At 39.8% G+C, this 26,793-nt stretch overlaps 1 protein-coding gene across 2 annotated transcripts in view; it reads left to right on the top strand.

Moving 5' to 3' along the window:
- Positions 1-26,793, top strand: part of REPS2 (RALBP1 associated Eps domain containing 2) — a 185,279-nt gene that overhangs the window by 17,436 nt on the left and 141,050 nt on the right. For both annotated transcript variants that reach the window (XM_075195087.1, XM_075195086.1), the window contains exon 3: positions 22,650-22,795. In XM_075195087.1, coding sequence (XP_075051188.1) covers positions 22,650-22,795 — 146 coding nt within the window. The remainder of the gene's footprint in view (positions 1-22,649; positions 22,796-26,793) is intronic.

Raw genomic sequence — 26,793 nt, 5'->3', positions numbered from 1 at the left:
TTGTCGAAGTCAGCATATTGGATATTGGAAGTCATTTCAATTAAAATCGAGCAAACTTGGTTGTCTTTGTCTGAAAAGATGCGTACGGCACGCTACGGCGTAAAAGGGCACGCTACTGCGTAAAAGGGCGTACGCAGCTGCAACACGTGGCAGCAACAGTATTTAGTCTTTTACATACATTCGCACACACACGCACACTTGTAAAATAGTACACATTAATGGTAGTTGCAACACATAGTCATTTATGTCGAAATATGGTAGTATTTATGTGTAATATCATAAGTTATATGCATATCAGTAAAACCTATGGTACAGGTTGAAGGAATCATATCATGTGTGGTATGATAATACTCCTCTTAACATTTGCAACTGTCCGGGCCACTCTGCGAAGGAATCGCAGAGTGCATACGCAAGTTATGAATGATAGGGAATTATGAACTATTTAAGACTAAGGAATCTTGGCAGGAAGATCGGAGCATACCCCCTGAGGAGATGACCCCCTCCTTTGGATTCTTTAGGTTTAACTAGCCAATGATTGACAGCCCCTTGGACCTTCCTGAAACCTGGACCAATAGAAGCAAGCTATACCATTCTGCATTGTTTTACTGTATTTCTGTGTGCATATAAACAGCAGCTCCTCATCTAGTGTGCAGACATCTCGTCCCCAGACTTCAGGATTGAATGACTGTACACTGGATCCAGAGCGCCTGCGATAAGTAACGGCTGTACTTATTATAATTTTCGCTTGAATATCTACTGCTACTTTTTGAGAATAAATCTTTGTGCGTTGCAAACACAAATCGAGATTCGACAATCTTTATTGGTTAGCGACAATAAGCACTTAACAATTTGGGTTCTCGTGAGTTTTGGAGGTTTCATTGCCGGACGATACGCAAGACCAACGGATTTCGGTTCCGCAGCAAAGGGTGGAGACGCGTCATATACGGGTAAGAATGCAATGTGTTCAAAACCTGACTTTTACTCTGTGTTGTGAAACCGAATGTCCGTTTTGCATTGTCTAGGGCACGCTAACTAGAGCCTAGGAGCAAAAGAGAAAACTGTTTCTTTTTATTGTCATTGTGCGTTTTAACTGTATTGCATTGCTTAGCGTATGTGTATTTCCTGCTGTGCGTACGCAGACTTCCGGTAGATTTGCCACGTGGTTAAACAATCGTTTTAATAGTTATTATATGTGTATAGTATAATTACTTGTGAAAGCCTCTGAGACAGTATTACTATTGTTGGGAACTTTTGATTTTCTGCGCAGAAAAGGTGTATAGTGTGTGATGTTGTAACGTAGATACACTGTTTTACTGTGGATTGTGCTCAGTTGCTGTCTGACGATGCAGGTTGCCCAACTGAAGGCCAGTATACAGGGCAGGTATACAGAGTGCGAAAACCGTGTTTTCGCGAATCGCCACCAATAGGTCGCAAGGTTTACTGATAATTAATATTAGTAGGCGGTGCGATCTAACCGCACGGTAAACACAACCGCGAGGGTAAAATTGGAAGTGCATGGAGGAATTATATTGGAAAGGCTGGTTGATTGTATCGACTTGGTGCTACCAGTTATAATAAACTCAACAGAAATTTGAGATAGCCGGGCTATCGAGGAACTATTTCTGTGTTAAGGATTCTTGTTCAGAACAAGAGTAAGCGAGTGGACGCGGCTATTTAGAAATACGTCCACCGGGGCATTAGAGATCTATAGCGGTGATTGTAGCAACAGGGTTGAAATTGTTGGCCTGAAAGAACAGAGCATTGCGGTGTGTCTGTGTTCCGTGTAGAAGGTATTGTTCAACATGGGTGCTAAGCATACGCTAGAGATGGCCAGTGTACTGCCTAAGGAAGGGCCTATTGGTTCAGCGAGGTTTCTCATGTGTAAGAAATATGGTGCATACGCAACTGTGTATTGTGACACGTGGGTCAAGATGACCAAAGATTGTGATAGGCCTTTCCCAACAATAGGGAGTTTTAATGCAGAGGTACTAAATACTGTAAAAGATAAAGTATGGTTGATTAAGTCACCGAAAGTGAGGAATAAACATAATGATTGTTTAAAATTGTGGAAAATGGAAGGTAACACATGGCAGAGCAGCGAATGCACAGCGGAAGTAGGCGTGGCGAAAAGCGAGCGCACGGCGAAAGTAGCCTTTGAGAAGCGTGGCGAACTCAGCGCAAGCGCGCCCCCGCCACCTTATGTGGCGGGAGGGGTAAGTACAGCCGTTATTAAAACTGAAAAAATAGAAATTGCTAAGTTATATCCTGTCTTAAGCCAGTTTAAAACCAGTGTATCAGAAGATGAAGATGAACCCACTGTGATTTCAGCCATTGCTCATGCTGTTAATATGCTAGAGGTTCAGTGTAAGTATGGGAAAGGAGCAATGGCTGAGATAGGTGAGAGTAGTGTGATCACTAGGAGGGATAGCAGTCTAAATATTGAAACAGCAAATCCTTTAGTGTCTTTTGAAGACAGTGAACCAGTGGGTGCGTATCCAGTCCGCACAATATCAGTTCCCAATGGGAAGGCGGACAAGGATGGTGTAGTTCCTTTAAAGAATGTTACAATGCATTGTCCCTGGACTAGATCAAAATTAAGTTCCATTATGACTGAATTCCCAGATCCTAGAAAAGAGTTGGCAAAGTGTCAGAAATTTGTTAAAGACTTAGGAAATGCACACGAACCAACCAATAAGGATTGGCGTGTAGTGTTGAGGGCGTGTCTTCCTCCCAATACTGACATACAAAAATTTATTAAAGATTGTTTGTTGGATGAAGATGACACCTTGACTGATGAGATTAACCAAGAGAATATAGAACAAATTGTGAAACATTTAGCCATCTATTTTCTAGTAGTGGTAAATTGGAGTAAGATTTTCACCATAAAACAAAAGGATAGTGAAACAGCCTCAGATTACTTTGCTAGAGCTATAGCAGCGATAACACGGTTCACTGGGATATCCAACATAGGTGGGGACCCACATCACAGAGAGGTAGCTGTAGGAGTATTAATGGATGGCCTTAGAGAAAATTTAAAGACAAGAGTACAGACCACATTACCTAATTGGAGAGGCATCACAGTAGATTCTCTTAGGGAGTCTGCTGTGGAGCATGACAAAAACCTCTTTAGAAAAAAGGAAGAGAAAAGTGATAGGTTAATGACAGTAAGTATACAGGCTTTAGAGGGAGTGCATACACGACCACAGCATACAACCCACATAATAAGAAATATAGAATAATCAGGTGTTTCAAGTGTAACGAAGAAGGCCATTTCGCAAGAGATTGTAAAAAAGAAAGACCGTATACACATACGGGTGGGTCACGTAGATATCCTCCAAAGGGGAATTTTCATAGATTAGAAGACTCACATCTACCCGCGCATATTATAGCAGCAAATGCTGCACGGGAAAAAGATAGTAAGCGCTAGGGGTCAGGTCATACTTGTAGTCTACAGCCAGTGAGGTTAACTGAGAGTCAGATAGAAGAACCAACAATGATAGTTGACATAGCTGGTAGGAAGCAAACTTTTCTTGTAGATACAGTGGCGGCCCAATCTGTGATAACCTCTCCTTTCAATCTACAGGTGACCAGTAAAACTGTTCCAGCTATGGGGGTAACGGGAAGAGTGTTGCATTATCCACTAACTAAACCTGCTGAAGTTACTATCGGGCCCCTGAATACTAAGCATTAATTTCTCTTGGCTGCGGCGGCTCCTACTAACTTGCTGGGAAGAGACTTGTTATCTAAAATGGGATGTGTCATATCCTGTACTCCAGATGGTGTGTTCTTAGATATACCGGAGAAGGTCGCACATGAGGTACAGGATATATTGGACACCCCTCAAAGGTTAATGTTACACTCTCCTGTAATAGAACAAAGTCCATCTCAAGTAAAGGGGATGTTGCTGGAAATACCAGGTTCACTATGGACCAGAGATGGACAGGACACTGGACTAATGGCAAACGTAGCCCCTGTCATGGTCAATCTAAAAAGTGGTAGGATAGCTCCAAAAATCCCACAGTATCCATTAAAACCGGAGGTGGAACTAGGGGTATATCCTGTTATTGAGAGACTGTTACAACAAGGGATTTTAATTCGTACAGCCAGTACAGCAAATAGTCCCATTTTCCCTGTGAAGAAGAGTGGGGGGAGGGGCTATAGATTAGTCCAGGACTTAAGGGGAATTAATAAAATTGTTGAGAGCCAATTCCCCGTAGTGCCGAATCCAGCTGTCATCCTCATGCAGATTCCACCGTCTGCTAGTCACTTTACTGTCATTGATCTATGTTCTGCTTTCTTCTCAGTCCCTCTTCACCCTGACTGCCAATACCTTTTTTGCATTCTCCTACCGGGGAGTGCAATACACATGGACCAGACTACCCCAGGGGTTCATTGACAGCCCCAGTATTTTCTCCCAAGCCTTACATGACTGTTTGCAATCCTTTCAACCCCACAATGGGTCTGTTCTAATTCAATATGTGAACGATTTGTTGCTGTGCTCTGATTCTTTTATGTCATGTTTACATGATACTAAATTGTTGTTGCTCCATCTCTCACAAACAGGGCACAAGGTGGCAAAGGATAAATTACAGCCATGTCAGACTAAGGTCAAATACTTAGGACACTGCCTCACTAAGGGGCTAAGACACCTGACAACCGACAGGATTGAGGCTATACAACACATGACTCTGCCGCAGAGCCAGTAGCAGATTCGTACCTTCCTGGGGATGTGTGGATACTGTAGATCCTGGATCCCAGGTTTTTCTAATCTGGCATTACCATTGCAGGAGCTAGTCTCTTCGTCAAAACCAGAACATGTTGTACACACAGAAAAGTCAGAGCAAGCATTCTTTAACCTTAAAGATAGTCTGACTAAAGCACCTGCATTGGGAATACCTGATTACGAAAAGCCTTTTGAGCTATACTGTACGGAAGCTGATGGTTGTGCAGCAGGTGTCCTCACACAGAAACATGGTGATGCTAGCAGACCGGTAGCATACTACAGTGCACAATTGGACAATGTGGCAAGATCACTCCCAACATGTCTCAGAAGTGTAGCAGCAACGGCCCTTCTAGTAAGTAAGAGCGAGGACGTAGTATTAGGACATAATTCAACTGTCTATACACCCCATGCTGTATCAGCTCTGTTAAATTCAGCCCAAACCAGACATGTTTCTTCAGCTAGATTCACAAAGTGGGAACTAGCCCTGATGGCACCCTCAAACATCACCATCAAATGATGTAGCACCTTAAATCCAGCTACATACCTTCCATATGTGTCTATAGAGACACAAAGGGTGGGAGGCGAGGAGACCCTGGTCGATGATGAGATAGGCAAGAGTACTGACACGCATGACTGTATGGAACACCTGAATCAGACCTTTACTGCAAGGCCCGACATACGTGACACCTCCTTAGAAAATGTAGATTTTACGTTTCATACAGACGGGAGTTGTCATAGACAGACAGAGACGGGAGAGCTATGTACTGGTTACGCTGTTGTAGACGATCAAGATGTGGTAGAAGCTGAACCCCTTGGCCCACCTCACTCAGACCTGGTGGCGGAACTAGTAGCACTAAAGAGAGCGTGTGAATTGGCAGAGGGTAAATCAGCCAATATATATACTGACTCTAGGTACGCCTTTGGGGTAGTGCACGATTTTGGGACCCTTTGGCGTCTTAGAAACTTTACGACAGCAGCAGGTACGCCAGTGGCACACTCACAACACATAAAAGGACTTCTGACAGCGATACAGTTACCCAGAACAGTAGCCGTCATAAAGTGCAAAGCCCAAACATTTGAAGAAGAACCAGTGTCACTGGGCAATAACAGGGCGGACGAAGCTGCTAAATGGGCAGCAGGGCAACCTATGACTGTATTGACCGAGACTATGATGGTTTTTCAGACATTAGACATGCAGAAATTAATTGAAATGCAAGATTTGTGTTCCCTGCAGGAAAAGGCGGTCTGGAAGGCGAAGGGATGTGGTCAAGAGTCCTCAGGACTCTGGAGGGATGGGTAAGGTAAGCGTGTAGCTCCCCGAACAAACTATCCAAGCCTGGCTGAAGTAGCACACGGTCTGACTCACCTGGGTAAAGAAGGTATGTGCAAACTGGTGAGAGCATACTGGTGTGCTCCCGGATTTTCCTCTCAGGCTGGTAAGAAGGCAATGTCATGTCTTACTTGTTTGAGGAAAAATGTTGGGAAAACTATTCCAACTGAGCCATCCCACATCCCTCCTACAGACTGACCTTTTCAGGTAATACAATTTGACTATATCCAACTACCACCGTGCAGGAATCTAAAGTATGTGTTAGTGTGTATTGATGTGTTTATCCGGTTCGGTAGAAGCATATCTGGCAGCCACTAATACTGCTGTGTTCACTGCAAAGAAAATTGTACAAGATTTTGTATGTAGGTTCGGTATCCCTAGAATTATTAAAAGTGATAGGGGTACCCACTTTACTGGTGATATCTTCCAAAATATGTGTAAACTCATGGGAATCGGTAGCAGACTTCACACTCCTTACCGACCACAAGCCAGTGGTTAGGTGGAGAGAGTAAATGGTACTATAAAGAACAAGCTTGGTAAGGTAATGGCTGAAACTGGGTTGGCATGGCCTGAGGCTTTGCCATTGGTCCTCCATAGCATTCGGACCACTCCTAGACCTCCTCTTAATCTGTCCCCCTTTGAGATACTGTTCGGACGACAACCTCATTTGATCGTGAGTCCACAAGACGACTTGAAGTGTAATAATGAAGTGACTGTACAATATCTTATAAGAATGAGTAGACAGCTAAAGCAACAACAAAAAAAACTAAAAATGCTGTCACCTGGTATGCCAGAAACGAACTGTCATGATGTTGAACCTGGAGACTATGTTATGATCCGCAATTTCTTACGTTCAGGTTGTTTAACAGACCGTTGGGAAGGCCCGTACCAAGTACTACATCACTGAAGGTTGCAGAGAGAGACACTTGGGTCCATTCCACCCACTGCAGGAGAGTCCATAACCCGGAGAAAGTGCAAGATAAAACTGAGACCGACGACATAGATCTGTCACTTGTGAGTCTGTTCCGGGAGACCTAAAGCATGCAGTCGAGACACCTGAACCAGAGACGTTGCCTCAGAACTATCTGTCCAGCGATGGAGTGGTGGTTTTTGTTTTTCTTTTGTTTTGTTTTTACTTTTTCTAGGATATTCTATTTTTGTGAAGGAGGACGGAGGAGGGTTCTGGTAGTGATGCGAATGAGATGGAGGCAGAGGAAAAGTTATTAGAATACTCAGAGCAGCCCATTATCAAGCTTGGTCCGGGGGTTATGAAAAGGTCTGCTAGCTCGGGAACTCGGAGACAGTGTGAGGGGCTATTGTCTGATGAGTATTGCATCTGCAAGTTCTGTGACTCCCTAGTTGAAGAGAGATGCATCCAGCGATGCCAGTCCACCGATAATCTGAATATGGGCGGGCATCCTTTGGAGGATTATCATTCCCTGGTGGGTAAGGTGCTAAACCAAACCGGGTGCTGGGTGTGCTCTCACGTGCCGCAGGAGCAGCATAATATAGGACTAGTGCCATTCCCTCTAAACATTTCCGAAGTACTCGAATTGAGGGGTGGGAGGCCCATAGACGGGGGAGGTACAATAACACTAGGTCCCCTAGTCTGACGCTTCGACAATACTCCGTAGACAGATCTTTGCTGTGCCTAAATATATCACATGCAAAGCGTCTGGAGAATTGGGAGGCTGACCTATCAGATCAGACAATGGCTCGCCACGCTCATGTTGGAGGGAGACTTACAAAATCACCCATAGGCAGGAATGTTGATGGAAGTTATAAATTAGGGCGTATAACCAAACATAAGAAAATGTCCATTGGTAAAGTCTCTATAGATAATTGTTAGAATGTCATCCATGCTGACACATGTCTTGAGCAAATGAAGACTCTAGGCATGGGTATTTTCGTCAAAACTTTGTGCGATATAATTAATGGGCATACTGTTCCTTATGTACTCATTGATGATGTGTACTTTGTTTGTGGGAGGAAAGCTTATTCCTGGGTAACTCCGAGTTCCAAGGGCTTGTGTTTCTTAGCTAAACTGGTTCCTGAAATCATGACTGTTACTCATGAAGAAATGGTTGATATTCACAAGACTACAACACCACCATACATACACACACAGTATGAACACCGTGGCAAGAGAAATATGATTCCTGGTGAGGAACCCATAGCTACAAACTTGATTAGTGAAACCGCTGGTTTTCAAGTTATGGTTGCTCTAGGGCTCACCAGGACTGCTCGGGGAACATTAAACTTTAAATATATCCAAGACCTAGCTAAATTAATAGATAATATCACTGAGATGTATGATGACACTTTCAGGTATACTGGAAGGGAGCTACAAGCGTACAAGAAGAAGTTGGTGCAACATAGACTGGTACTAAATTATCTCGCCTCTATTACTGGTGGGTACTGTGTAACACTAGCCACCCAGTTCGGTGTCAAATGTTGCACGTACATCACCAATAATACAGATGACCCTAAAGAGGTTATAGACCGGAAGATGGATGAAATTCTGCAACTGAAATGGGAATTTCGAAGGAATCATAATTCTTCGTTATATGAGGTCGGGGAAAAGGTGGCAGGTTGGTTCTCGTGGTTGAACCCTGTGAAATGGTTCTCCGGTCTGGGGGAGTGGGTACAGGAAATGGTTGCTAGTGTAGGTAAGCTCCTTCTCCTTATACTGGGTGTCATCTTAGCAATTGGTTTATGTGTCAAATGTGTTCCTACTGTGTTGAAGTGTGGAAAATGGTTTCCTAGGAGAAACACTGAGATTGAAACTGAAAGGGTGGTACCAGATACCGAGATCATGGTCTGTGAAGAAGTGTTGTATAACCCTGAACTTGAAACGGTGATTAGGTGATAGTTTATTACACTATCAAAGGGTGGAGCTGTCGAAGTCAGCATATTGGATAAAGTCATTTCAATTAAAATCGAGCAAACTTGGTTGTCTTTGTCTGAAAAGATGCGTATGGCGCGCTACGGCGTAAAAGGGCGTACGCAGCTGCAACACGTGGCAACAACAGTATTTAGTCTTTTACATACATTCGCACACACACGCACACTTGTAAAATAGTACACATTAGTGGTAGTTGCAACACAGTCATTTATGTCGAAATATGGTAGTATTTATGTGTAATATCATAAGTTATATGCATATCAGTAAAACATATGGTACAGGTTGAAGGAATCATATCATGTGTGGTATGATAATACTCTTCTTAACATTTGCAACCGTCCGGGCCACTCTGCGAAGGAATCGCAGAGTGCATACGCAAGTTATGAATGATAGGGAATTGTGAACTATTTAAGACTAAGGAATCTTGGCAGGAAGATCGGAGCATACCCCCTGAGGAGATGACCCCCTCCTTTGGATTCTTTAGGTTTAACTAGCCAATGATTGACAGCCCCTTGGACCTTCCTGAAACCTGGACCAATAGAAGCAAGCTATACCATTCTGCATTGTTTTACTGTATTTCTGTGTGCATATAAACAGAAGCTCCTCATCTAATTTGCAGACATCTCGTCCCCAGACTTCAGGATTAAATGACTGTACACTGGATCCAGAGCGCATGGGATAAGTAACGGCTGTACTTATTATAATTTTCGCTTGAATATCTACTGCTACATTTTGAGACTAAGTCTTTGTGCGTTGGAAACACAAATCGAGATTCGACAATCGTTATTGGTTAGCGACAATACGCACTTAACAGAGTCAAAGAAATATCTGGAGGCTCTTACCTACTCGGGCTCATCCCGTTTTGGTCCAAAACTAGTGTCACGGGCACTAGGAGTTTTACCCAGAATTCACCAGGTGTAGCTACACTTACCAGAGGTACCGACCTCTGGATAGTGTGGTGAATCAGTGGAACCATACAATAGAATAGAGGAAAGGAATGTCAATAGTATAAATGCTGAGTCTTGGCACCGTGGAACTGTGATGGTACAGCAGTTTATTAAACAGGATAAAATAAGGAAAGAGTCCAAGTGCCTTAGCACACAGGTAGCATATAGCAGGCCAGTACTTGATAACTGGATAACGTTAGGCAAAGACCAATCAACAATATAGTAGAAGAGTCAGCAACTTGCAGCTACAATACAGAGGCACTTGTAGACTTTAGTCTAGCTAATAGGTACCATACAGAGTAGTAGCTATATCACAAGGAAACATCAATGGTCTACCGCTGGTAAGTTTCACCACGGATATGTAGAGAAGACTTGTCCAGCGCGGCTGTGTAACGGAATAGCGTGAGTGGTCTGCAATAGGCAAGTTGTACCACTGATGTGACGGGAAGACTTGTCCAGGTGCAGGCATGGAACGGAGTAACGTGAGTGGTCTGCAATAGGCAAGTTGTACCACTGATGTGAAGGGAAGACTTGTCCAGGTGCAGGCGTGGAACGGAGTAACATGAGTGGTCTGCAATAGGCAAGTTGTACCACTGATGTGAAGGGAAGACTTGTCCATGTGCATGCGTGGAATGGAGTAACGTGAGTGGTTTGCAATAGGCAAGTTGTACTACTGATGTATAGAGGAGACTTGTCCAGGAGCAGGCAGGTAACGGAGGTAGCGACAGTAGTCTGCAACGGGTAAGTTCTACTACCGATGTGGAGAGGAGACTTGTCCAGAAGCAGGCAGGTAACGGAGGTAGCGAGAGTAGTCTGCAGCGGGTAAGTTTTACTACCGATGTGGAGAGGAGACTTGTCCAAAGCAAACGGATAACACGAGCAGAAACAGGAAACACCTCAGAGTCTCAAGGAATGAGAACCAAGAATAGGCCAAGGTAATAGGGGAACAGGTGCCTTAAGTACTGAGAGGTGATTAATTAACCAATGAGACTAGAGGCGAGGTATTAACAGTTCAGGGTTTCTGCACATGTGCAATCTTAGTCAAGATGGCGGACGGCCGCGGCTCAGGAGAGGCGCCGGCAGGAGCGAGAGAGACCCATGTCCCAAACTAGAGGCACTAACAGTCCGGTGAGTGACAACTAGATAATATTATCTCTCAGGACACGGGAGGTAAAAGTACCTTCCTTCCGGTGAGTACCCCTAAACCTAGGGCTCCGAGGTTTGGGTCTTTTCACCAATACCTTTGGGGGACCATTAGTGAGAGGCCAGACCAATAGGGGCAGGTCCTCTGTGGCCTGAGGTCATTCCCAGAGAGGTAGAGCCCTATTCTTTACAAAACATGCAGAGCCCAGGCTCTTGGACAAACTGGCAGTCTTACTGGAACCTTCCCCTCTCCGTGACCGCAGGGGTAGGGGGACGCCTGCTGTGGGTCAGAATTCTTGGAGTGGCATCCTCCCAGAACTTGAAGAGAGGGGTGATCATTCAGGGGGTCATAATAGCTGTTGTTCTTTTCACATAACAATGACATTAGATTTGAAGCCAGGCTGTAGCTTTGCTTCCTTCGGCAAAAGTCATTTGCTGGAATATGACCGGGACAAGGTTCCTTTCACTCCCTTAGCCCCTCAGACCTCTCCTCAAGAGATGGCTGGGCATGAAAGTTTACACTCTTCAGATACAAATCACCTGGAGGGGGCCCTAGTCTCACTACTTTCTAAAGGGCCCCTTGAGCAGTCAGATTTTCTGTCCCTCGCAGAGCCCCAGAAGTTGCTGGCCTATCTAGGGCAGCTTCTGGTGAGCCTGAGGGTTCCTGATTGGCCCCGACACATCAGGTCCACAGACAATCTAAGCAGGGTAGCAGTCCCAAGAAGGTTTCTGTTCCGTTGAGGCGACCTGTTATGACAGGGCCCGGTTCTTTACCAGCACCTACTTCTGTGGGTTTTGATAGCATGGTCTCTGAGGCAAAACTCTGGTGGTCCAGAGGGCTTTCTTCCAGAGTGATAGTCACCATGCTGCGAACCAGGAAACCTATTTCAAAAATGTCAAGCTATATCGCACCAGGAATATCCAACATATTCTAGGCAGTGGTCTAAACAAATGTATTAGTAATCTCTTTATAATGAGACCACCAATCCTGAATTGGTGCACCCACACTGAGTACTGAATATACAAATTAATTGAGAATGAAGTTGTGTGTTACTGGGGCACTCGAAGGATAAAGAGATAGTATAAAACATACTTAATGATATTTTTAATGCATATTAATAAAATTTAACATATAATCACATGTAGAGTAGTGAAATATTAAAAAGTGTAAATGAACAAAATGACCTGAATAAATGTCCACTGATAAAACCAGCAGAAACACTGCTAGGACGCGCTGTCCCCCCTATGTATATGATCATATATAAACATATCGATAGGAGCTTCAAAAATATATATATATGTAATATCGTACTGTCCAGCGTTAATTATATATCAAAAAGTTAATACTCTTTGATCAATATTATAATGGTACTTGTAGATTTTAAACTTTAATCGTAACACCACTCAAAATGGTAGAATAAATGGACATTACTATACTCATTATATTGTGCTAAGTACACCATAAGAGAGTAACTAATCAATTATAACTCCTTTGGCGCTTAAAACAGGGGGGACAAATTCACATGGACCATAAATACCGCGGTTCTCTGGTAGGTCTAATATTAGTCCAATATAACACCAAAGAAACAAATGTGGTCAGTCCTGTGCAGAAAGGCAAATGCACATTTCTCCTTTGGGTCTGTCAGCCGACAGTAAGTTCCACTATCAGGACTTTATACGGACATTGTTTGCCTGCTTTCACGGTATATAAAATGTTTATGTGCTTTTTCTAAATTATTATGTCCGTGTAAAGTACACTGTAGGGTTGTTACCTGTTTTACTGCCTCCAAGAACCTGAACCAATTTCTTTTTTTCTGTAGACCATAAATCCTTTAAGTCATTTATAGTAAGCTGCAAGTTGTATTTTTCCGTTTTTGCTATACCCACTGTCCCCCCTGTTTCAAGCGCCAAGGGAGTTATAATTGATTAGTTATTCTTACTTTAGGGTTGAGCTATCCCTACCACCCCCCCATTCCCAGGTGGCTGCTCATCCACTGATACGTTGCAATAGGGAGCGCTGAACATTTATTTCCACACCATGAGAGAGACCTTATGTATGGTCTCATTCCATAATGCAGAATATGCACTGGCTGTATGGAGATTAATATATATGTAAAATATATCAAATTTGTATAGGTATTAATGCCTAAATAGGCTTGTCACATTCATTAAATATCCCTATAATCTTAAAGTTTCCACAGATCTCTTGTAGGTGGTAACATTGTGTATATAGCTTTTAATTGCCTTAGATCTTGTGAGACACAGTATCATGCATCTCTACCACAATTGTACACAGCTGTTTCTCTTTATATCAGTACTACCATAGTTTAGGAGATTAAAATGCATCTATGATAAACGGCCTGCATAAGCTAGGCTCCGCAAGAAATGCTAGTCCTAGGCTGTAATATATGAAAGAGTATGTCTCAAAATCTATTATAGCGGTTGTAAATAGCTAAGCTCCTATCTACATAATAAATCTGAGAGGGGGAGACGGCGCGTGAGACGTCGACGCGCGTTTCACTAAACTAAATAAGCTTTCTCAAGGCCTTGAGAGCCTAGTCTATTTTATCATATTCCTTAACTTGAATCCAAAATCGTTTTATATATCCACATTCCCATAAACAGTGATATAGTGACGAAACCTTTTTATGACTTATTTTGAAATATTACTGATTCCTATATTATGAAATCTCGTGGGTGATGTATATCCCCTATAAAATAATTTAAAAAACATTTCACGATATGTACTCGCAGTTAAAAGAAAGAAAAGTCTCTTGAATAATAGAAAGATTTAAATGTGGAAAGTGTGTCAACCATTTAGACATACCCGTTTGTCTTTCAATATCATAGTAAGATATCCCCAAAATGTTATAATAATTCGACAAAACCTTTTTACAGTACCCAGAGCAGTATCAAAAGGATTATCCCAGCCTACAAAATAAAATTTACAAATCTCTAAAGTCACATAGTGTTGTACCTGAAGAATAAAGTAGGAATATTAATAAAATCAAACTTAGCACAGATCTCAGAAAAATGTAACACTTTTTTTCGTTCTAGATTAACAACATCCCTTATCATAGAGATACCTAATTGTGATCAGCTATAATATGGGCTAGTTGCTACACCTCTTTGAAAATCCCAGTTCCCCAAAAAAGGCAAAAACAGCGAATTCCACATTTACTTCCAACTTTACGCCATACCTGCCAATTTACAAACAACAAAGGATTTTCCACTATTTTCAAAGGAATATCTGATTAAGACATATGCAAAAAATCTCTAAGATCTACATGAGGAATAAACTGTTGTTCTATTTTATATTTGTATATGTACTCTGTTTAAACCAAGATATCTGCAAATTGCAACTTGATTATTTAGTTATATTTGGAAAGTTTAAACCTCCTTCATTTTTAGTCTTCCGTAAGATCTTCAGACTAATTTTCAGTTTTTTACGTTTCCAAATAAATTTTTGAAACATTGAGTTTAAAATTTTTTCATCGTTCATAGATAGAAGTATTGGTAATACTTGTAAAGAGTACATTATTTTAGGAAAAGTAATCATTTTAATTAGATTTACCCTTCCCACAAATGATAGGTTCAGATGTTGCCATGATTTTAACTCCAAGACTACATCCTGGATTATACGATCAATATTTAATTTATAAAGTTCTTCTACATTCTTAGGTAAATATATCCCTAGATATTTAATATATGATTTAGCCCATTTCAGGGAGTTATTTCTTATTCCTGGAGGTTTTCTTATAGGATTCTAATGTCATAGCCACTGTCTTGTCTATGTTTATAGTAAATCCAGACACTGGTCCAAATTCATTCACCTTGTCCCATGTAAATTGTAGACAGTATTGTGGATTAGAAATATATAATAACACATTATCTGCAAATGCTGTTAATTTGATATTGGAATTACCAATTTTTATACCCTGAAAATCAATAGAGGATCAATAGCTAGATTAAAAGGTAAAGGGGATATAGAACATCCTTGTCTGGTTCCTCTAAACATATATATTGGATCCCCATGTTTGTTATTAATCACCAGCTCTGTACAAGGCTTTTTATACAAATATTGAATACATTTTGAAAAAAGAGGGCCAAATGAATGTGTTTCAAAGATATGTTGAAGGAAGACCCAAGAGATTTTATCAAAAGCCTTCTCTGCGTCTAACCTTAATTAACTTGACTAATTTTCATCTTTCCCGTGTCCTAACCTTGCTCCACGATAGCTTGGACACAGGTCTGCGACTTGGGTCCCTAAAGGTCCAGGTGTCAGCGTTTTCTATCTTTTTCCACCTGAAAATAACTGATATTCAGGAAGTAAGAACCTTTCTTCCAGAGATCCTGTATATACAGCCTCTTATGTTCTGCCTACAGCTCCCTGTGACCTAAACTTGGTTCTGACCATGCTTGAGACGTCCCCCTTTGAACCAATGGGCTCAACGGAGCGAGGTTGGCTGACTTGTAAGCAGACCATCGCTAGGTGGATTACGTCCACAATCAAGCAGGGCTACGTCGGATCCGATCGGCCTGTGCCTAGTCATGCTGCCCATTCCACGCACTCACTGTGGGCTTCTTGGGCTGCGCATAAAGGGGTCTCAGCAGATCAGCTTTGCCAGGTCACCACTTGGTCCTCTGTCCATACATTCACTAGGTTTTATTAATTTAATGTGTTTGCGTTCCGAGACATCAGTTTCGGCCACACAGTGTTGCAGACCGGACAGTCAGAGCGGCCCCTCCCTTGGGGGGGCCGCTTTGGTGCGTCCCCATGGTAAGCAGGGTCCCCCAGGTGGAGGTAAGAGAAAAAAGGATTTTATACTCACGTTAAATCTATTTCTCTTGAGTCCATTTGGGGGACATTGCGTTCCTTTCCTTCTGCTCTCCTGTGATTATTCTTTTGGTGTTGTGTCTCCCCCTTTCGGGCCTTTGTATTACACACTGAAGTTCTCACAGGGCTGCAGAAGGGATATAGTCTGGCAGCAGGAAAGTTAACTATTTAAGTGCCTACTGCAAGTTCCCTCATACAACCCCATGGTAAGCAGTGTCACCCAGATGGACTCAGAGAAATGGATTTAGCGTTAGTATAAAATCCTCTTTTCCATTTGGGTGACTACTTAAGAGACTAGGACTAGTCAAGTTTCTGTGAATCTGTCTTCTCAAGTTGAACCTGAACCAATTTCTTTTTTTCTGTAGACCATAAATTCTTTAAGTCATTTATAGTAAGCTGCAAGTTGTATTTTAAAATAAGGCCAAACATCCTCTGGCTTAGATGAACAAAGACCATTATCAAGTCCTTGCTATGTGGTGATCCACAGACTTGTCCATTTGGTCTGGGCACCCATTCCACATCAATGGTATAATCTGAGGCCTTCTTTGAAGCTCTTTCGGTACTTTTATGGTGATCCAGATCAATAGCCTTCAACTGAGAAAGCTTTGCAACACCCTAACCAACTTTGCAGATCACTTTAGTTGTACAAAATATAATAATGTAATGAGGTGTCATATACACAACTGATAATAATGTCTCGATAGTGTTATTAATAAATGTAATACTTGTGTTTTAACATATAATACACAATTTAAATGCACACACACAAAATAATACAAATAATACAAATTAAATAGTGTTACAGGACAAGACAAGATGTTTGATAGTTATTTTTTGTAATCCTTTACACTGTGTGAATTGTCAAAATATTTTTCTATACACTTTATACCTTCTGTTGATTGCATTTATTATTATTGTTATAGTCAATTTTAATTGATAATTGGATCTGCCACTAACTGTTGTATTCATACACCTGCACCTTTTTTTTTCTCTTTCCCTCTTTCTTTTTTTATATCCCATGTTATTTAAAAACTGATACAAATAATAAGTAATACAAAAATTCAGTTAAATGAAATTAAATGAACTAATCTGTTGTTTTTACTTTTCAAAATCCAATCGGATTATTCTGTCCTGACTCAGTCCAAAAGGGAAATATCAATTAATTAATGCATATAGATGGCCCACAACTTAATATAATATAGCAGCTACACTAAGGATTAAGTACTGTCAGCTGGACATGTCAATACATGTCAAATCAGAAGCAGTTAGATAGTGCTGCTTGTAGTGATGATCATCATTGCCTATCATTGCACCAGCCCTGCAGGACCTGCAAAATATATGCCTCCTAAAAGTCATCTGTTTGTCTGTTTATCGTGTCCTAACTGTACTTGACCTATGCTAGCACACCCTGTCTCACTCTCCAGATTTAAGAAGATGCAAGTCCATTATACGCAAAAAAAACTATATACACTTGTTTACGCATTTTTGATATGGAAATGTGTACGTTATGCAAAAAAAAAAAAAGAAATAAGTTCAATTTTAAATGAGCTCCACAATGCAGCCTGCAACTGTTCAAAAACACATTTTTAAAGTTCATTTCTAATTAATAAATTATAATGTCCTCCAATTTACAATACCAAACTGATAATAAAACTGTTCGGCACAAAGGCTTTAGGGACATTATACAGCCTAAAAAGCATAAAGCATTCTTCCACTTGTCATTTTTTGTTTAACACAGATGATCTTGTTTACGCCCCATATATCAAGCTTCAAAAAGACTGTGGTTCCACAAGTGCAAATATTTCTAAGATCAAAAGAAGAAGGTATCCATTTTTAATGGTAATTTAAGTCTCAGAGAAAGGTCTGGTTTTTTTTCAACACAGAAGGATTTGCTGATCAATCCCCTTTACAAAATCTCATTAATGTAGACACACAGGATACACGTGACTTCTAAGAGGGGTAGTGCCAGGGATCAAAATGGTGGAACAATAAAAAAGACTGTGTGTATGGGAGAGAGGTTTGCAGATCCAAGACAGCCACTGCAATGGCTGGAGCTGGTTTTATTTTACCCAGGGAAGTATCAAAGCATGAAGAACCCCAGGAAAGGACTTGACTGAACTACCAGTTAGTGACAGCACAGTTTTATCAGCTCCATGGTAATTCTAGAAGATCCAGATTTAAGATTTAGAAACATCATATAGAGTTGTTGGTTACACATGCAAGACCCCAACTTGTAAATTGAGAGGAGCAGTTTTGAAATGAATGACGCTCCCTGGAATCATACTTCTCTAAACGTCTGTAATGTGAAGATATTTTTAGATAGGAACAACGAGAATCCAGAAAAGTTTTATATAAGTAACACACACTGGGTTCAAGATCAGGACGGGAAAGCATATTTTGTTGGTTTGAGAGCCGATAACGTTGTCCAACAATGGCTTGTTCTTAGGAACAACAAACCCTTTGACGTGTCCCAGCTTGGGTTACATTGGCTGACAAAATGGCTGTTGGTGCCACAGTACTGTTCCAAGGAGCACAACCTGCATAGTTTTTTCAGGGGAAGAAAGTAGTGGTTTCTGATAAAATGAAGAGGCTGCATTTTCCAGGTTCATTCTCTATCCTGGGAATGCTCTCTAATGTGGACATCAATTTTGTAATAAGCTTGTAAAGAGTTGCTGGAACCTTGCAGTTTGTCACTTCTGCCTTGATTTTGTTAGCATGGCTACAAGAGATTCATTATTCCACCTGAGTTCAAAGTTCAGAATTAGAGAGCATACGGCCCTAATGTCATAGTACTCTGAAGCAGACTTACAGAAGTAAGCCAACTGGGCTCATCAAAAAAAAAATTGTTTTTACGTTTTCATGGCATACATATTTTATGCAATATTTTTGTAGTACAGTATTATCTAACTAGACGTTGACACATTCAAACAGCTAAAAATTCTTTTTTGACTTGTATGAATTCTAGTTTAACATTGAAAAATAATGATCTACTTAATCTATTCACCAATCACTTATTTTACTAAACTATATGTCAATCATTGCAAATAATTTCAACAATGTGGACATCCACTAAAGTGATCTCTGGCTTTTAAAAGAAGCCACATAAAGTCTGCAGTGTCTGGGAAAGTTCCCCTGTAAATAAAGGTAATAATTAAAGATCTGTTCTATATAGCGATATTATGTAAAATACTATGTCCAGCATAGGACTAGCTGTATTAAGTGTTACCCTTGGTGTAAGAGAGCTTGCTTGCTCATTCTTTGTAAATGAAAAGTCTCTTTAAATAAAAAGTCACATGTATGCCTTTGATATTGATGGAAAGGTGCCATAAAATGTATATATACACATCCATACACTTATTTTGGTACCAATCTTTAAAACAAAATTGGAACCAAAAGCTGTAAAAATATTCTTTTGATCTGGAAAGTCTGTAATTGCCATAGAACAAAAGACAGAAATTTGGCCCAAGAGGATAAAAAATAAACAGGAGATTTAAGAGAATTGCAGGAAGGGAGTTCAAGGAGAAGAAACCGAAGGAAGAGCTTTATAAACACAATGAATTCGTAAAACAAAGTAAGAAAGTGTCAGTGGTTCAGGAGAGCAACTTGTCATATTCTTTTAGTAGAATTTGTTCTCAGCTTCTCCAGTGCTGTGTTTCAATTCAAATATATGATTCTGTAATGGAAGAAATAAATGTGTCCACATTGCAGATGGACTTATACTGTAAAATGTTTCAAACTGTATACAGACTTATCAATTTACAAATAGTCAATGATGCAATTTTTTTTTTTTTTTCATTTTTAAAATGAAGGTATTCGTGGATTAAATCTGAAACAAATAAAATAATCAAAGGAGGCACAGGATAGGGCAGTATTTTTTATTCAGTGTCAAATTCATGGATTAGAAGCTTGTATTTGTAAAACCATTCAATGTAGGCAAAACTGAATGTCTTACACCCAGAGTTCGCATGTTATAGAGGAGTTACCGGCTTTACGTTGATATCTCCCATCAGTATGAGTCTCTCAGTTACGATCCAAGACTCTGCGGAATTGTAGTAATCGTCAAGTACTGATGCGCCATTCATGTCTCCGCCCCATTGTGAATTGGGGCAGAAGGCATAACCATGAACTCTGGATGGCCCAGAGCATCCCCATATGTATCTTACAGGCATCACAAATGCCCCATACGTGAAATGTAAACACCATCTTCTATACAGGTGCACATTTCATTCCACCTAAGTGCAACTAAAACTCTGAAATGCGCAGCATGAAACATATAGGTTGAGACAAGATCTCCAACAGCTCAGAGCTGGAATGATATTTAATTCTTAAATAGGATGGTGAACTTTTCCACAAATCAAAGAATTCCTCAAAAATGACACTCTCTTCACCTCATTTTAGCAGGTCTCATTTTGCAACATGAAACCTCGTTTTTGCACCGATCTGTGAAACTAGGCAAATTAGTGGGTCTACTCCATTCTTGGCAAGGACTGCCCTCGCTCCATCATACTCCTCCTCTGGGCTGGTGTAAACTTTTGCACCTCCACATATGTTGCCATCTTTCAACGCATAGCCATGTACTTTGATTTAAGTTTAAGTGCGCGCACACAAATTTAAGGTGTCTGACAGCACCATGACGGAGTTTGTCCTGCGACTCAACTGTTCCATACATGACCTCCAATATCACCAAGTCCATACTAACTTTTCTCCATTCTAGATAATCTATCGTTCCCATAGAGAGACAACAGATATGCCCTTTTGTCCTTGATGAGTACAATACAACACACCATCTGCTTGCAAAATCACTTCAGACACCTCTAGAAGACTTGAAGTGTAAATTTAATACCCAAGCCCTAGATTATTGTAGTGTAATCAAACTAAATGCTTCATAATATCCCTGCTGCACAGACTGAAATATGCTGTCTCCCTTTCAAACTCTATAAATCCAGGAGAAAGCTCTCTTGTTCCATTGAACAAGAGAGCCTTCTCCTGGATTTATTATTTGTCACTGACTCCTGGCTATTTCCCTCCGCTGAGTATACTATATCAGTGATTTGCAAGTATTGACATTGACGGCTTTATGAATGTTGGATCTCTATGCTTGTGTAATGATTAATACTAAAATCAAATTTTCATAAAATAGAGCTTGTTTTTTATTAGAGGATGTGGGTGGCAATGAAAAAAGTCTTAGAGGTATATTACTAACCTGTGGGTTTGAAAAAGTAGAGATATTGCCTGTAGCAACCAATCAGATTCTAGCTGTCATTTTGTAAAATGTACTAAATAAATGATAGCTAGAATCTTGTTGCTATAAACAACATCTCCACTATTTCAAACTCGCAATTTAGTAAATATACCATCTAGAGAGCTGCATCTGGCCCATGCTCCCTGTTGGCAGTTTTGCACTGAAAGTTGAAGATTGGGTGTTTATAAATCAATAAACAGAAAACAGTAACAGAAGTTTTTATCTTGTCGCCTAAAACTGAAGAATCAATGTGGAAACTTTTATTGGCATTGTATTCTACACCTCCATTGCACTTCACTGTCTTATTAGTCTTTTTGGCAATATTCTCTTTAATAACGAAAATGACCGATGTCCACATCCCCTCCCTGAATTTCACCTTCTCCACCTTAACGAATTTCATATAGAGAAGTGCATGTAATCACTACTAATTCAGGTAGTCAACAAGGCCCTAATATCTTTATGGAAATAATGTGTTGCTTAATTCATTTATGCTTACCATATGAGTAAATGAAATTGTGTATATGAAAGACACTGGTTTACATGGATGAAGTACCAAGAAACAGTGGAATACAAGGATCTCATCTGATTCCTATAGTACTACTGCATATACTGCAAACCAAATAACTTTGGCTTACTATATATATTTGCTGCACTAGATCTTAATCTTTTGATGATTCTAGGGTTTGGTCTCAGCGAGCTTTTCACTCCCTTCTTTCCTAAGGGTATATTTACTATGCGGCGGTTCCATAGAACCGGCGATTCCTGACGCTTTGAAGTCATTTTTTAAAAACAGCATTTTTATTAAAGACAAAGCCCATCAGGTTTTGAAAAAAATGACTTCAAAACACCGGGAATCGCCGTTTCTACGGAACCACCGCACAGTAAATATACCCCCTTGTCTTTCTACTTGCCTTTTGTCTTTCTCTCTGCAGCCCCTGCCTGTACAAGTAAAATACCAGTCTCATTTTAATGTTTATTCTATGATTTGAATGCTGAATACATTGTATTGTATGATACATTGAATCTGAGGTAAATAATACAAAATATGTACTTCAATTGCTCACAGTTTGTTAGTAGCTTTATTTTGTTCAGTGACCAACTTTGTTGTAGATATGTCACTGATGATACTGTTGAATAGACCTCAAATCTCACAACAATAAAAATATAATTAAAGACATTACTTGTTAATAAAATGCAGCATTCCGTTATCTTTATTTTGCAGAGCATGTCACCTCATTTTTGATGATACTTTCCAGATTTAAAAACACTGATAGCAAGTAATGCTTTCTGTTCCTCCTGGGTTGAACGTAGTTTAAATTAGTCATTGTTACATGCTGCAGGCATAAGTGACAGTTCTATTAAACTGATGTTATGCAGGTGAAAGCTTGAATTCTAATTCTTGACAGATTGCCATGTCGGAATGTTGGCTTTCTATAGTTAAATAAGTAATGAGGAAGTAAATAATTAATGAATACAGTCGGCTGTAATGCTCACAAACTTTTTACTTTGCTTTCCTTTATAGAATTACCACTGGCTTGCTTCTTTTCTGTGAAAAGTGACACAAATGTGAAATATGGAATTCAATCACAGAACATAGATACGCAGACATCAATACATACTGCCAATGTGAAAGGTCCCCAACACTGCCTTGGTGAGGGGGGAAATAAGGTAAGAAAATGCAGAAAATTCCCATTGGGCTACAATGGGAAAAACAAGAGTAAAAAATGTTATTTAATTTTTTTTGTTGCATTGCTAAAAATCTCTTCCACTTATGAATGTGTATTTCACACTATTGGGCCAATTCAATTAGCAGTAAAGTGACGCAGAAGCGTCGTGCGGTGTGTTCCCATGTAATTCTTTGTGGTAAGAGCACAAAAAAAAGCAACGTTATTTACCGTAATTGCCAGTAGTGCATATCTAAACTTATTCACAAAGGTTACTATGGAACCTTGTGGAAAATTGAATAGGCCCCTTTGTATAGTAGAAGGAAAATTAGACTTTATGGGGCATATTCAATTCCGATCCGATCCGCGGTAACGCGCGTTACCGCAGAAAATGCGCACTACTGCCGGTAATACGGTATCGCAATAACGCAGACTTTCGTACGCAGCCCTAGGGGCTGCAAACGAAATTCCACATTATTGCGGTACCGCGGATTAGGTTCGCGGCCGTTCCGGCGCGATCCCGCGAATCGGAATTGAATATGCCCCTATATATTTCAATAGCTCCAGCTGCATTCATTATATCGATTTTATTGTCCTCGTTCAACGTCAACTTTTCATTTTTGTAAATAAAAAACAAAATGGTTCCCAAAAAAATGATTTATTTATTTTGGTTTTCGTTATGATTTTTTGAAAATTCTGTTATGGTCATGAAGTTTTTTTCTTCTATATTTTTGGCATATGACAGCCTTTATAAATCTAAAAACTATAATTTATCAATATAATATATCATTTTTATATATGGCTCTACCACTGAAATACTAAAAAATGTTATTACTCCAACATCTCCCACTTTCAGCATGTTTTTTTTTTTCTAGGGGAGAAGCACATTTTTTTTTGCGGGCCGATTCCCCATAGGTCCCATTAAGCCCTGTTTCCCTCTAAAACAGAAAGACAAACAGAGAGGGAAAAAACATGTTTAGTAGGGGCACTCTGGATTATTATTTTGTATAAAACATACACTTTATTGTTATCTTTAAAATATTGATATAGTCCCTAAATTTCACCTGAATGCCGCTATTGTTTTATATTTATATACCGTTAAAGTTTCCAATAAATCTCATATATAAATAGGTGTTTTTCCCTAAGGATTATAATAATCCATTTCTCTTCAAAAATCAACATATAGTCCTCCTATTTTGAATGATCCCCTACACCCTGTATATATCAACAGTTGTCTCTGGGGCGTGAAAAATAATACAAATTTCCTATTTAGGAATTATGATAGGGATAAGTAAAACATATCAATAGACAACACAGCGAGGACTGGCGGTTTTTACTGCCAATTTTAACTGTTTTTTGATAATATATTACATGAATCATAATTACCTCACATTTTGTTTATTTTAAGTTGTTATTTAAGTTGTTATTTTGCCACTAGCGGCATTCAGGTGAAATTTAGGGACTATATCAATATTTTAAAGATAACAATAAAATGTATGTTTTATACAAAATAAAGACAAACAGAGAGGAAAAAACATGTTTAGTAGGGGCACTTTGGATTATTCTGTTTTATATAGACTAATTTTACATGTGTAGGGAGCACCATCCCAGTTATATAACAACTACAATATAGATTAATATACCGACGGGATGCCTGATTACCTGTTTCCCTCTAAACCAGAAGGACTGCACACTCTCCATGTTATGGTGTGACCAGCTCAGCCTGTCATACCCTGATTCTGGTTGTGTCCTTTGCTAGCAGCCCAACACTATTCATCCCCTCCATTAAGATGCATGCAACGCAGAATAAACTTTAATGCATCATTTTTGCGGCACACATTTTACGCATACTTTTGGGCACAAATATTACAGGAGGCAGAAAGTGTTTGCATTTCCTTAACACTCTTGATTTCCTGGCCAATAAGGTGTTGTTATGTAGCTTGCATTAACCAAGTAAAATTATTGTTATTAATAATAATAGTGGCAGGAAGGTTATACTTTACTTTTTTAACACTGCTGCAAGCTGCAGTCAAGGGAGGCCTGTGCCCGGATGCAGGGTAGTATGTGCCAACCGGGCCAGAACCCTATTAATTTTCTCAGTAAGACAACCAGTCAGCTGGACAGCTGTTCAACTTAGAAAGAAAGATTACATTAACTTTGATCTAGGTAAGTGCAAATTCAGTAGTCTTATATATTACTATTATAAATATATTACTGTTTTTTATTTTTTGATGATTAATACCCGGTGGCAGAGCTACTGCCATTGCAGGGGCTGCAGCAGCTACGGAGCCCGGAGGTGAGGGGGACCCATAGCTGCCGCACCTTGCAATGGTGGTAGTTCCTTCCTTGTCTTTGGTCTATTGAAATCACTGAGCAAACACATTGAAGCCAAATGAGAAGAGGAGGTTTAGAGAGGAGTGACTACATTGCCGGTCCCCTCCCCCATAAAAATGTTGGCGATGTAGTGTTCTCCCCCTGAAAATATCCTTTGAGGGGCAGAATATTTAATATAAATAGATATCATCATTTATTATCTTTTAACTAAATGTTTCATTTATTTAAAAGTATAACATTTATTCTTGTGTTTTGATATCTCATCACCATTTATTTATATAGCACCACTAATTCCGCAGCACTGTACAGAGAACTCACTCCCATCAGTCCCTGCCCCATTGGGGCTTACAGTCTAAATTCCCTAACACACACACACACACACACACACACACACACACACACAGACAGACAGACAGAGAGAGAGATTAGGATCAATTTTGATAGCAGCCAATTAACCTACCAGTATGCTTTTGGAGTGTTGGAGGAAACCGGAGCACCCGGCTCCGCCTGATTTGATTTAAAAACAGTCGCTCAAATGGAATAATCAGTGCACCGCTAGTGAATTACAGTGGCACCCATAGTATTAACAAGTACCTTTCCTTTTTAGAAAGAAATTCATTTAAACAGTACTACATTAAAAATAATGCTTTATTCTAAGGATAAGTTTATTCTGGTAACACCATCATAGTATTTTCTCCTAAATAAACTTAATTTTTCTCTTAGACTGGCCCCATGTTCAAGATATGGTCTCTGTGACTTATGTAATTGTAATGCTATATTGCCATCATGTGCATTTATCCTTAAATGCATGCCAGGATTTTATTTACCTTTGCAGCAGCTGTCTGGCACTGTGTGCAGCTTACTCAGTTTTCTGTCAAATAGTATAGTTAAGTTCATTTCTATTTTTTGCCATTTTTTTCTATTTAATGTGTAAGTAGTATACCGTGGTGTACGTGCATGAACCCACATTTATCTAGATTAAATTGTATCTGCCATTTCACAGTCCAGTTTGCAAATTTGTCTAAATCTTTCTCCGGTGAGTTATGCTGCTCATTGTTAATAGCTCAACATAGACTTTTACTTATATTAATTCAAAATTATTTTGTATGCTCTATTGTATTCTCTATTGTATCTGATCACATTATCCTATTTGTACACAGCATAATAAAAACATATGTTTATTACTTTTATTAGGTTGTGTACAAATAGGTTAAAGTTACATCTGTTTTGAGCAGCTAGCACATACGACTAACTTAACCCTTCATAAAAATTTATTATTCAAGAAACCATGTGACATTCACAATGTATTAGAGTATTTCCTACAATGTATCACACCCTCAACTATATGAATAACATCTTTCAAAATGGCTTTGAATATTGTGCCCATCGCTTAAGTCAAGTTTTACAATTTGATTCTCTTTTTGGTGACCTTGTTATTAAAGAGTACATAAATATAAGAAATATGGTCCTTAAATGACTAAAGCTCTGGCTTTCGAACTGCCCCAGAGCACGGCAAAATAAAGAAATAATGCCCTCTGAAACTATGTCTGCTTTCTCTAATGGAGAGAACAACAACACATGAGTCATTTCAGGCACTGTGTTGATATATAGAATAATATACTCGCTATTTTAGCCAGAACTCTCTTTTGTTAATTAGACATACATCCT

The sequence above is a fragment of the Mixophyes fleayi genome, chromosome 2 (assembly GCF_038048845.1).
Source record: "Mixophyes fleayi isolate aMixFle1 chromosome 2, aMixFle1.hap1, whole genome shotgun sequence".
In the NCBI taxonomy this organism is placed as follows: Eukaryota; Metazoa; Chordata; class Amphibia; order Anura; family Limnodynastidae; genus Mixophyes; species Mixophyes fleayi.
This window is presented reverse-complemented; position numbering and strand designations above follow the sequence as displayed.